The sequence below is a fragment of the Triticum urartu genome, chromosome 2, assembly GCF_003073215.2.
Source record: "Triticum urartu cultivar G1812 chromosome 2, Tu2.1, whole genome shotgun sequence".
NCBI classification, from domain to species: domain Eukaryota; kingdom Viridiplantae; phylum Streptophyta; class Magnoliopsida; order Poales; family Poaceae; genus Triticum; species Triticum urartu.
This window is the reverse complement of record NC_053023.1, coordinates 442,406,844-442,418,803: the sequence shown is the minus strand read 5'-3', so window position 1 is coordinate 442,418,803 and position 11,960 is coordinate 442,406,844. Positions and strand designations below refer to the sequence as shown.

General features: G+C 48.5%; 1 protein-coding gene across 1 annotated transcript; it reads left to right on the top strand.

Moving 5' to 3' along the window:
* Positions 1–6,819: 6,819 nt before the first annotated feature.
* On the top strand, positions 6,820–8,620 carry LOC125541644 (transcription factor BHLH156-like). The gene is made up of 3 exons (XM_048704998.1): positions 6,820–7,431; positions 7,550–7,951; positions 8,267–8,620. Exons 1-3 carry the CDS (start codon positions 6,931–6,933, stop codon positions 8,378–8,380), a joined length of 1,017 nt encoding a protein of 338 aa, XP_048560955.1. The 5' UTR covers positions 6,820–6,930; the 3' UTR covers positions 8,381–8,620.
* The last annotated feature ends 3,340 nt before the right edge of the window (positions 8,621–11,960 follow it).

The window sequence follows — 11,960 nt, the reverse complement described above, 5'->3', positions numbered from 1 at the left end:
GCAAGTCGACCGGCGAGAGCTTTTGAGGATCCGAAACCCCACACTCCCGGGAGGGACCCCGTCAGGGAGTGCGGCGGCTATGGGCTGCCCTAGGTTGGTCCAACCGCCCCTAGAGCCTCGGGATTCGCAGCTCTCCAACACGAAGAACGACGAAGAACGAGGAAGCAAAAACAAGGGAGGGACAAAACGTAGATGAAAAAGTAGTAGATGTGTTTTTTGCGATTGTGTGTTGTTCAATCGGCCGTCACCTCTCATCTATTTATGAGGCGGCTGGACTTTCCGTACAAGAAAAAGACTAAAAATTCCATCCAAAATATCAAAAACCCTAACCTAACTCGGACAGGAATCTTTGGCAATTTCCGGATCAATCTCGGTCTCACCGATTGGTTTGCTTCGGTCCCATCGAGTGAACGTGGCCAACTCTCTGTAACTTTGTGTAATTTCCAGATCAATCTCGGTCTTACCGATTGGTTTGCTTCGGTCCTACCGAGTCAACATTGCCAACTCTCTGGTAAATTTTCGGACCAACTCTGTCTCACCGATCAAATAAACTCGGTCGGTCCGAAATGACTCTGCAGCTTCTGTTTCTGACCTTGTTTTGCCTCCACAGATTGCGTACGACCTCGTATTAAGACGATTTTTATATCAAAATCCACCGTTTCGACGAGACGCACAACTTTTATGTTGAAACGTTTTCCATCAGAGGTCGTCTTAATTGAGTTTAATGCCATTATTTAATCTGGTGTCAACATAAGCATCTCTGAACTTGTCATAACTATTACATCCGAGCTCCTCTATATACCATCTTCATATCCATCTCGATCTTGTTAAAGAGAGCCATCCGGAGTGACCTTCCATCCTGAGTTTGAATTAGTATTTATATAGCCTAAGCTAATTTTATGACTATGCCATTTTTGAGCGTCAACACAAGGATGCAACTGTTGAAGGATAGAAGGATGCGCATTTGAGAAAAGAAAAAAGAAAACTTGAGAGAACGAGTGTAGCAATTTTTCATGGGAAGAACGATGCATGAATTAGCGAAGGGATAGCACACGATGAACGAATGAGGGGAGATGACGTAGAGGGAAGCAAATGTAAAAAGAAGAGGACGAAACAGAACTCGAACATAAGAGCATAACAGGACATGGACCAAGGAAGAAGAAGATGAGCAGTGTGGCAAACTTGTGGAACAGAGTATGTAACAGAAAAGGGGGCGTAACATACGCACAGGTAGAAAGACGTATAAGAAGGGTCCACGGAAGTATTTGTACAAAATAAACACATATACCGTGTTGTTTTCAGGTAGTTCAGAATTTCCATCCATTTTCCAAACAATTTTCGTGGAAACATGTGTCCGGATCATGGCAGATCGACGGCTGCAGCCGTTTAGGCAAAATTTTCGGAAAACAACCTTGTAGTAGAAAAACTATGGAAAATTACGTATACAAGTATGAAATAAAATATTTTAAGAAACTGATGTTCTATAAACATGTGAATTTGAAGGCCAAACTCAATAACATTTGAGAGAAATGGAAGGAACAAATGAACGAATAGCGAGAGAGAACTAAGAATCAGAGTTCAAGTTGAATCTCTTCTGTAGCTTACAAATACACTATGTTTGAACTTGTAATTGTATAATGCTCAATAATAACTTGAAATTTCGCGTGCTTATATAACATAAGTTTTCTACAGCTCGCAAATACACTATGTTGAACTCAAAATTTTACATGTTTATATAACATTAACACCCGTACGCATCATACTTTTTAGTTTGAAAATTTTATGTGCACAGTGGAAGACGTACGTGGGTGGGTGTGTTAGGTAACACAAAATATATTGGGAGCAACCGGTAGAGCTACCCATATGGCCAGTCATACCACTCTGACTCGAGGTGCAGAAAGCTGATAGCGTAGAAAAAATAGATTTAGTGCGAGGAATACAAGATGATACATTTGAGATTTTGGATGATAACAGGTCAACCATTTTGTTTCATTTTATGGCTTTACACAATTCACAGCCAACTTGTCAGAGCTTTCGGAAAAATTCTTACTACTGTTTCTTCTTGGTCCTAGTACTTAAGATAAGATAACCAAGAATCAATGGAGCGAAGTGTAGTGTGAATTGGATGGATGAATCTCATTCGGTGGGCGATTGGGTGATCCAGCAAGCGCTCTAGGAAAAACCAGGTGATATTTCCGTCGATGGTTCGTCCAAAGTGACCAGACCGCTTTCGTCGACCGGAGCCGCCTCTGTGTGTCACTTCGGATCAGAACCACTCAGCGAGCAATGAGCCAGAACCGAATGCGCGAGATAATTAGTCACTCTGCACTAGCAAATCCTCCTGGTGGTGGATTCCAGACAACCTTATCTGCACACCACCTGTCAGATTTCACACACATCGTGCCATTAATTAATTCTTAAATAAAATTGATTTGAAGATCCTCCAATCCTTGTAAGATTCATATATAATCAGAAATGTTTACCGGATTTCATTTCTGCGCGATTTACTCCCGCCGCCAAGCTGCCACGTGAAATGGCGTTTGAATGCTTTAGAAAGAGACAAATGTGGAACCAAAAATTTCTCAAACACATGACCTAACCCTATCCCGCTCCGGTGCGGCGCCGCCCGCCGGCCGGCTCCTCCCGTTCACTACAGCGCCTCCTCCCGCCGCCGTCGCCGCCGCCAGGGGCGTCGCGGGCAAAGCCTGTGTGCTGCAGCGGCGGCCGCGGCGTTTCTCCTCAGCCCGCGCATCGGTCAGGACGGCGGCGGCCCGTGATGGCCGGATCTACGGCGGGGTGTGCGGGGCGGTTGCGTACGGCGACAGGTCCAGCGGCGCTCGATCTGGGCCTAGATGGGCTTCGGCAGGCCGCAACCTCGTGTACCGTTCCGTCAATGGCTTGTTGTTCTTGGGATCAACCCGCAACTTGAGGACGTCGGGGGCTGCGGCCCTGGGCGTGGCGGTGGTGGCCACCTCCTCCGCCGAAGATGGTCGGCCTGAGGCTGGGTGGTCGGATCTCCAGATCCGACATCTAGTCCCGGCTGCGAGTTGGAGAGACAGAGTTGTCGGTGAAAACCGAGCCGACGGCGGGCGATGGCAGCGTTTTGCGTAGTTATCTTGATAAAGGCATCGTCGTGTAACTTCTGTCGACCCACTCGTGCTGCTTCGAGAAAAACCCTAAGATCTGGACATCCAGATCGGACGATGGCGGTACTGCGGTATCGTTACTCTCTTGGGAGCATCGTTTCTGGAGCAGCGCTAGAAGACAGAGGCAGAAGGTGGAGCGGCTAAGTCTTGCACGGAGCTTCGATGGAGATGTCAAGTCATGCCTGACCGACAGGTGTTACGCTGTGTCATGCCTGGTCGGCAGGTGCTACGCACGATAGATCTTCCAAAGCCTTCGTGTCTGGATGAATGCGCGCAGGGCGGTGGCCCCGTTGGGCGTCGTGATAGCGTCGACGGATGTCTGAAATGGCAAGGATGATTCGGATCTCTATCCTGGAGATGGGTCAGCGGTCGAGGATGATGGCGGCTTCTGGCTTCTAAAACGTGTGTATGTGGTGCGCGCTTTAGGTCTGCTGCACCGGATGTTGGTCCCGATAAATTATGTGGATAGATCGACGACGACATCGATTTTAGATGTGGGGGTGAGAGCACTTCACATTATCGAGTTTGTAGGTGCGAGTAGTGGTTTCGAGTGGCTTGATGTATTTTTTTATCAGAGCTTTGTGAAATAATTAATAAAGATGGTTATATGCACCGATTGATGCAGAGACCGAAGGTTTAACCTCCTTTTCCAAAAAAGAAAATGGAACATGAACCATTCATATTGATTATATATGTGAATTAATTACTTTAAAGCTAACAATTGAGAGTAGGAACTGTACTCCAGCTTGAAGTTTTGGTTGCAATGGATATCAAGAAGAACGCCTTGAAAAGCAGGGGTTTGTCGCTTTGACCCAAACTTGATGGTACATCCAGTACACACACATGTACTGCCTTGACTGACCGGCAACGAGAGGCCGCCATCCCTATCGAAGAAACGCATGACGGTTCTGTCCCGGAAAGTATGCAGTTTTTTGTTTGTTTGTTTTTTTACCGGGAAAAAGTATGAATTCTTTTAAAGAAACATTTAATCTATTTCTCTTCAAAAATAATAAAAGTTTCATTTAGATTCGTAGACCATCTAACGATGACTACAAGCACTGAAGCGAGTCAAAGACGCGCCATCGTCATTGCTCATTCCTTGCCAGAGCCGGACAGAACTTGTTGTACTAAACAATCATGAAGTCATCGGGCTAAAGCCCCGTAAGACCAGTGCATCAGAACAGCAACCGCTGCTCATGAAAAGACGCGTAAATATAAAAGATTCAACTTGAAGACACATGAGCGTAGAAAACGAAGACTGGATCCGAGTAGATCCACCAAAGACAACCACTGACTGAATTTCATGAGATTCTACGAAGACACACCTCCACATGCCCTTCAACGATGCTAGATGCATCACCAGAACGAAGACTTGGCGGAAAAAGCCTTATTCCATCTTTAAGGAGTCGCCGTCGTCTCGTCTTCCTGAACCGGACACAAATTATAACAAAACTCAGAAAACATCTAGAACAGAGCCCTCCCACCAGTAAAGGCATGGATCCACCATGCCTCCATGGTCCTAGGGAGCTCTTTTTTGGACATGCAGTTTTGACTATTGCTCCTAGCTGAATACGCAGGTAAGAAATATTTACTCTTGTGAACATGCAACAATGTTACATTATCATATTTGTAGGGTTTTTTTTTGTAAAAGTGAATGACATTCTATTTATATTTACCTTATGGCTAGCCCATGTCCCAACTTGGACCAAATGGAGGATCAACCATGTAATCATTGAGTTACAAGTTGGGTGGGGTAATTCCATTAAAAAAACTTGGATGGGATTATATATATACTCAACATTCAGAGCATTTACAACTGGACCTCTCAAATCCTCCCCCAAACGCCTGGATGGGTTGTCCGATCAATGACCAAACGCAAAAGCGATAGCCAACTGGGAGCCCTAAATCCGGTCCAAACGCCCAGACTGACCGGCAACTCCATAGGATTGTCCGAACACCGCTGCCACATAGGATCGGCCTGCTAGGGCCTACACCACCCCAACCAATGTCCCCACAAAAAACCCACCTGACCGGACGAACCCTAGTCAAACCCCTCACTCCTCTCAGTCAACTAGTCCTCTCTGCTCCCCTCGTCCTCCCTACTCCCTCCCAACTCCATTTCCTCCTCTTCGCTATGGCCAACTCCGATGCCAGCTCCAGCAGCGAGCCGGATCCCACAGACTGGGATGGCCTCGTCAAGGAGGAGGACGTCTGATCTAGCAGCGACACGCCCGACAATGAGGAGCTTGCGTTCCCGCCATCGAGCGGTAGCGCATCGAAACCGAAGGAAGCGCGAGCTCTGTCGCATCCGCCAGCTCCTCCGTATCCCGCCGGCGTAATGCTGGCGGCAACAACCAATCCCGCGCCCGCCTAGCCCGCTCTGCGCTGCTCCAGATCCGAAGCAGGGTGGGCGTGTCCCCTTCCCCTCCAACGGTTGCATAGCCCGGGCAGTGTTGGGTGCTCATGCCCGCGTTTCTCATGTGCATGCGCATGCCGGAGTTGGAGCCCAAGGCGGCCCGACGCGAGCAGCGACGGCGGAGCCTGACTCTTCCCGCCAACGCGTGACGCCTCCGGCGCAAGAACGCGAAGGCGCTTCGCCTCGACATCGAGGCATCCGAGCGCCTCACAAGGAAGAAGGACCCCGCCAAGGCGAAGGCGGCCTGACACGCGAAGGAGCAATAGTGTCTCCTCCGCCGCCTCTCGTGCTACATCTCCTCGTCGGAGGAGAGCGGCACCACCACAGACGACGATGACGACAACGATGATCCTCCCGCCGCGAAAGCCTACATGGAGGAGATGAACCACCGTGCCGCCAACCGCAAGGGCAAGGGCCCGGTTAGGAAGTGGTGAATTCCGGTCACCCCGCACTGCTATGTTAATATTTGTAGTTTTCTTTTTATGTTTTAAGGTGAATTTGAACTCCGTCGACCCTTTTGGATGAACTTTGTGGATGTTCAATGACCGAAATGATATGTTCTATGCCATCTCGTATGATCTGTGTATTTTGCATGTGTTTGTAAGAAAAAAAATGGTATAATATTTGGTGTCCGTGATTGTAGGGAGGACAAAATTACAACTATCCGGGCATTGCCAACCGACGTGCCCAGACAAACCCGCGGGCGTGTGGGAGCCGCAATTTACCAATCCTGGTTGTAGATGCTCTTAGTGAACCAATAATTAACTGGCACAGGTACATATCCATGTTTAAACAAGCAAGAATCAACCCAGCTAGAGACAACTTACAGTCTACACAAGTTTAGATTTGTAGGTGGCCAGTCAGATAGACCTAGGTAGCCCCCCGCAAAAAAAAAGATAGACCTAGGTAGCGGTCTACTAGTATCGATTCCCATGCACTAGTAGCAGTTAACCTTGATTAAAAGAAAATTGTTCAAGTGTCACCCTAATCTAATCTAATCTTTCCCGCAAAAAAATCTAATCTAATCTAATCTATTGTGCATCTAATCGATCCATGGGGAGGTGCTCAGTTCATGCCTGTTAACAACATTTTGTAGTAGTATACGGTTAGCTGCTTCGTGTCAAACCGCTGGCTGGCCGTCGACGGCATAAACAACCCCCTCCAATCACCACCATCTTCTTCCCCTCCGCTGTAAATTCCATATAGTAGGGCGCAGCACAAACTGGATCCAAACAAGATTCCTTCCACATCCAAAAGGCTGCGAGGGCTATATATAAAAAGCGCGGCACCCACCGGAGCTCCCGCCCGCCTTGCCTCAATCACTTTACCAAGATAACCCACCACCGGCCGTACCCAATCGAATCGGTAATGGAGCACCACCAGCGGCTGCTGCATTTGTCGCCACACCAAGAGCACCTCATGATCGGCCCGGGCTTCTTCGACGTTGACCCGATGCACTTCCACGGCGACGACGCCGGCTTCCTCGCGGTGCAGCCGGCCGCCGACGATGGCGCCTGGATGGAGGACCTCATGCATCTCGGCGACGAGCTGTTCGGCGGTGGTGGCGGCGGCGGCGGCGCCGGGGACGACAACGACATGGTGGGCGCTGCTGCTGCTGCTGACCAGGCATGGCGGCAGGAATGCGAGGGCGCGTCCCCGGACGACCACCCCTGCAGCTACGACGACGTGATCAGCCCTGTCTCCGGGGAGCAAGGCGCGGGCTTCGAGCCCAGCCGCGACGACAGCGACCTGTCGGGGACGAGGAAGAGGCGAGACCGCTCCAAGACCATCGTGTCGGAGCGCAAGAGGAGGTTCCGGATGAAGGAGAAGCTATACGAGCTCAGAGCTCTCGTCCCCAACATCACAAAGGTTAGTACTACTACTCTAGTTTGTACTACTCAGGATCCTCTCATGTCGTGATCGATAGAAACAGTTTGTGAAGTACACACCGATTCTTACTGGGAGCGCGCGTCACTTTCCTCTGCAGATGGACAAGGCCTCCATCATCGCCGACGCAGTGGCGTACGTCAAGAACCTGCAGTCGCACGCCAGGAAGCTCAAGGAGGACGTGGCGACGCTCGAGGCGCGGCCGGGGTTGGCCGGCCGGCGGCAGCAGCTGCAGCAGAAGCAGGGCCGCCGGCACGGCCGCAACGGCGGCGACGACGAGGGGAACAGCGGCAGCTCCAGAGGGGGCGGCGGCGCGCGGGTGACGCTAGTGAGCGCGGCCCAGGTGGGCGAGGGCCGGTTCTTCGTGACGGTGGAGTGCGAGCGGCGGGACGGCGTGGCGGCGCCTCTCTGCGCGGCCGTCGAGTCCCTCGCCGGCTTCCTGGTGGAGAGCTCCAACCTCGGCTGCTCGTCGGACCGCGTCGTGTCAACTCTCACACTCAAGGTACTACTCCCTCCCTCCGTCTGAAAATACTTGTTATCAAAATGGATAAAAAAAAATGTATCTAAAACTAAAATACATAGATACATCTTTTTTAATTGTAAGCAACGACTCTTATAAATAATCATTATTCATTTCCGCGACAAGTTACTCGGACGGAAAGAACATATCTATACTACGTACTTGTAGTATAGTATGAATTTTTCTCTCGATTGATTCCTCTAGAAACTGTGATGCTCTCTCTGTGCATGGAATTCCAGAGCTCCAAACGAGTGATACTTAGTTGTACTGATGTGGTATCGCCGTGCGTGTGTGCAGGTTAGTGAAGCAAGGGAGGAGGTGATGATCAGCGACCGCACGGTGAAGCTGTGGGTGATGGCGGCGCTGCTCAGCGAGGGCTTCCGGCCAGAAGCCACGTCGGAGATCTGCTAAGCCACGTGTCGTCATTCCATGTGTTGTTAGTAGTGTGGCGTGTGGCGTGTCCTCTGGTTTGTCCCTGTCCGTCCGATCCGTAACTGAGTACTACAGAAAGTGGCCGAGTTGTACCGCTGCTGTGCTTCAGTCGACCAGGGCCGTCGCCCGGCCCGCATGGCTGGTCAAACGGCGCCGTTAAATGTATCAAGCAATTGACGGTAACAAACGCTAGCTATGGCCGCCTGTGACTGTGATGCACTATCGTTCGCTCAACTATGCCGTGCCATGAACAGACACTCGTACACAATTTTTGCCCATGGTATATATGCAGTGTACCCAGTTACACACTCACTCCGTAACTCATTCGCTCGCATTCAAGCACGTAGGCATCGGTCAAGTGCTCGATCGAGACCATGACACGGATTATAAACTAGGACTTCAAAGTTCACTTTGGTAGGGACTCAACAGTAAGGGTAAGCGATTAAGTAGGTTTTGTCTTTTATAATTTCCATGTTGTAACTTCCTGGTTCTGACTTCTGAGTTATATTGGCCCTTGTACAATGCAGAGTATTTTTTAACACAGTATAAGCGCAGACGCTCGTACAGATTGCTGCATATACACTTATCCAGTGGCGGAGGCACATAGGGGCCAGCCAGGGCCCGGGCCCTCCCCAACATCCTAATTTCCTTGGTAATATGCATATGAGCAGTGACATCTTTTTACTGTTACCTGCAGTCGGCCCTCCCTAACGTCCAATTATATGCATTCCTACTTCCGCCACTGCACTTATCCATATGAACGCACGCATGCACACCTTACCCCTGTGAGAACCTCTAAGCCGGCACATTATCTTCAGATTGACAAAGTCGCTGCAGACCCCTTCGTGAACGCACATCACCAGAAGAACTGAAATAAATCTAGGAAAATGTGACCATCAATGCCAAGTTTAGGACTTGAACCCTGGTGGGTTAGTCCCACCACAAGGAACCTACACTCAGTTCGCACAATGCAAGGTATTTAGAGAGGTGTCTCCGAAGGGGAAAATGGTTATTTGTCAAGCACCTGTCTAAGCACCTTGCATTCTTCGGATGCTCTGCTCACTTAGCTTGTAGTAAGACCTATCTAGGGCTGTTTTGGTGCTATTTGACATATCTTTAATTTACTCTAATGTTATGTATGTTTCTATTGAGAAGCTACATGTAGCTTGAAGGGCAGAAGTCATTATTATACCCCATCCCATAGGGGATCAAACATTATGTCGGAAGCTATTTGTATTTAACTGAACCCAAATATTTTTTCAACGGAAGGCGGCAATCTCTTCGACATCTAGGCATATATGGTGACTTTGTTAATCTTGAAGTAACTAACTTGGGTCTTCAATTGGCGTTGTGTGAGTATCACTACTGTAGAATCACTTATCAGTGACGGGCCCAAAACGTTCATTACTGAAAAGCAAGCAACTCGTCACTAATATTTTGTCATTGATAACTTGTTACCAGTGACGATTGGCTTCTTATCGAGGAATAATGATTTGTCAATCTTATGATTTGAGTTAGTCGTGGAGAAAAATGGAGGGGAGGGGACAGATGTGGTGTGAAGGGATCTCCTATGCGATGATGTTTTTTAGAGCATGCAAACTGTGTGCCATGGCTTTATAGAAGGTAGAGGATAAAATACAAGAATTCAAACAAGCTCCCACCACTTGAGGAGTATCAGACTTTAGGGCCACTTGCCGATCCGAGTGAAAACCTGGGGTGTTACATTGTTGTTGTTCGCTTCTTTTTCTTTTTTAATAATTTGATTGTGTGCATCCTTGATGTTGAGTAAATGTATTTAGCACGTGTATTCTTATACTTTAAGTCTTCCTCCTTGTGTATAGCTGAGGATTTGACTGACCTATGTACTTGATATCCTATAGATTTGTCAGCCATACTGAGAGTTGCATCATATTCCTCTACACTTGATATCCTAAGTAGCTCTTGAGACCATGTTAATGGATAAATTGGATGTAATTGGTATCTTTCTTTTTTTATTAATATATTTCTTTTATTCAAAAGAAGAAGAAAAGGCACGCAGTGTGGCTGACATAGTTTGTACGAGAACACATCCAATGCGTAGCGCATCGGGTCTTGTTTAACGCCAGTTGAACTCTACAAATCCTCTTTTTTTTCGAAAACATAGGTACAATATGTATGCACAGCTCTATAAAAATTCAAATCAAAATTTTACCCGCAGCTCCAAGAAACAAAAAAAATCAGACCATGAATACTAACTAATTTGGGTTGAGTATTAATTTTGCCCATTAACACTGCCAGCCCTGCCTTTGTTCTTTTGGTTTCTAGAGTTCTGGACTGGATTCGGATTTGAGTTTTCGTGAAATGTCAAATACATGTTGTATCTGTATTATTACGTCAGGCGCACCGATTATGTTTTGTAGTTGCCACAGAAGACCCATACAACAATGTTCAAAAGCGCTGATTATTCCCACGAGCGATCACTTATTACCAGTTTCTCAGTATGTCAATTTGTGAATTGATAAAATTCCAAGATTACTCAAATCTAAAAAGAACTCCAAAATAAAATAAAAACAGTTTAATCTGATTAATCGAACACAAATTTAAATTATACTCCCTAACGTCTTAAATTATGGGACGGAGGGAGTAGCATTTTGTTATGACCAGCATATTAGGAGCTTAACCCAGTTAGTTGTGGCCTAAGTTTATCTTATTGGTATTAGGGGCTTAGCCCAATTATCTTATTAGGAGGATTATATAAACTCGTGTAAGGACCCGTTTTGGGATTAAGCAAGAAGCAAGCATATCTACTCGGCTTCCTTAGGGAGCCGGGAGACCTAACCCTAGTCGTCTCCTGCCAACGCCGCCTCCTCCTCCCTCGCGCATGACGGCGCCCAGCCGCCGGCGGCCGCGTGTTCGTCCACGTCCAGCTCCCTCCTTCCCCTACAACCTCTGGCCTAGACCCGGTAGAACCCTAGTTCCTACCACTTTGGTATCAGTTAACTCGGTTGCGATCATGTCTTCGCCGCCGCCCACCCCATCCCTCCTGCTGCCCACCGCCACCACCGCCCTGCTGTCCATAACGGCCAGCGCGCCTCCCCCGCTGGTGCCGTCACCACCGCCGCGCCGGTCGCCGTCGTCTTCTCTCCGGAGGAGGTCACCGGAGCAATCCGCGATATCGCCACCGCGGTCCAGGGGATCTGCCTCTACTTGGCCGGGCCCTACGAGCTGCCGCCGGCCGCGCCACCAACCATCGCCACCGGGTCGATGCTGCTGCCGTGGCAGCCGCCTGTGACGCCCCCGATTCAATCATACACTAATCATACACGCAAACGTGCACGATCAAGATCAGGGACTCACGGGAAGATGTCACAACACAACTCTACAAATAAAATAAGGCATACAAGCATCATATTACAAGCCAGGGGCCTCGAGGGCTCGAATACAAGAGCTCGATCATAGACGAGTCAGCGGAAGCAACAATATCGGAGTACAGACATAAGTTAAACAAGTTTGCTTTAAAAAGGCTAGCACAAACCAGGATACAAATCAAAAGAGGCGCAGGCCTCCTGCCTGGGATCCA

Excerpts from the sequence above, each read along its gene's own strand:
- LOC125541644 (XM_048704998.1), top strand. The coding sequence starts at position 6,931 with ATGGAGCACCACCAGCGGCTGCTGCATTTGTCGCCACACCAAGAGCAC. Across the intron at positions 7,432-7,549 it reads TCGTCCCCAACATCACAAAG|ATGGACAAGGCCTCCATCAT; the intron begins GTTAGTACTACT and ends TTTCCTCTGCAG. Across the intron at positions 7,952-8,266 it reads TGTCAACTCTCACACTCAAG|GTTAGTGAAGCAAGGGAGGA; the intron begins GTACTACTCCCT and ends GCGTGTGTGCAG.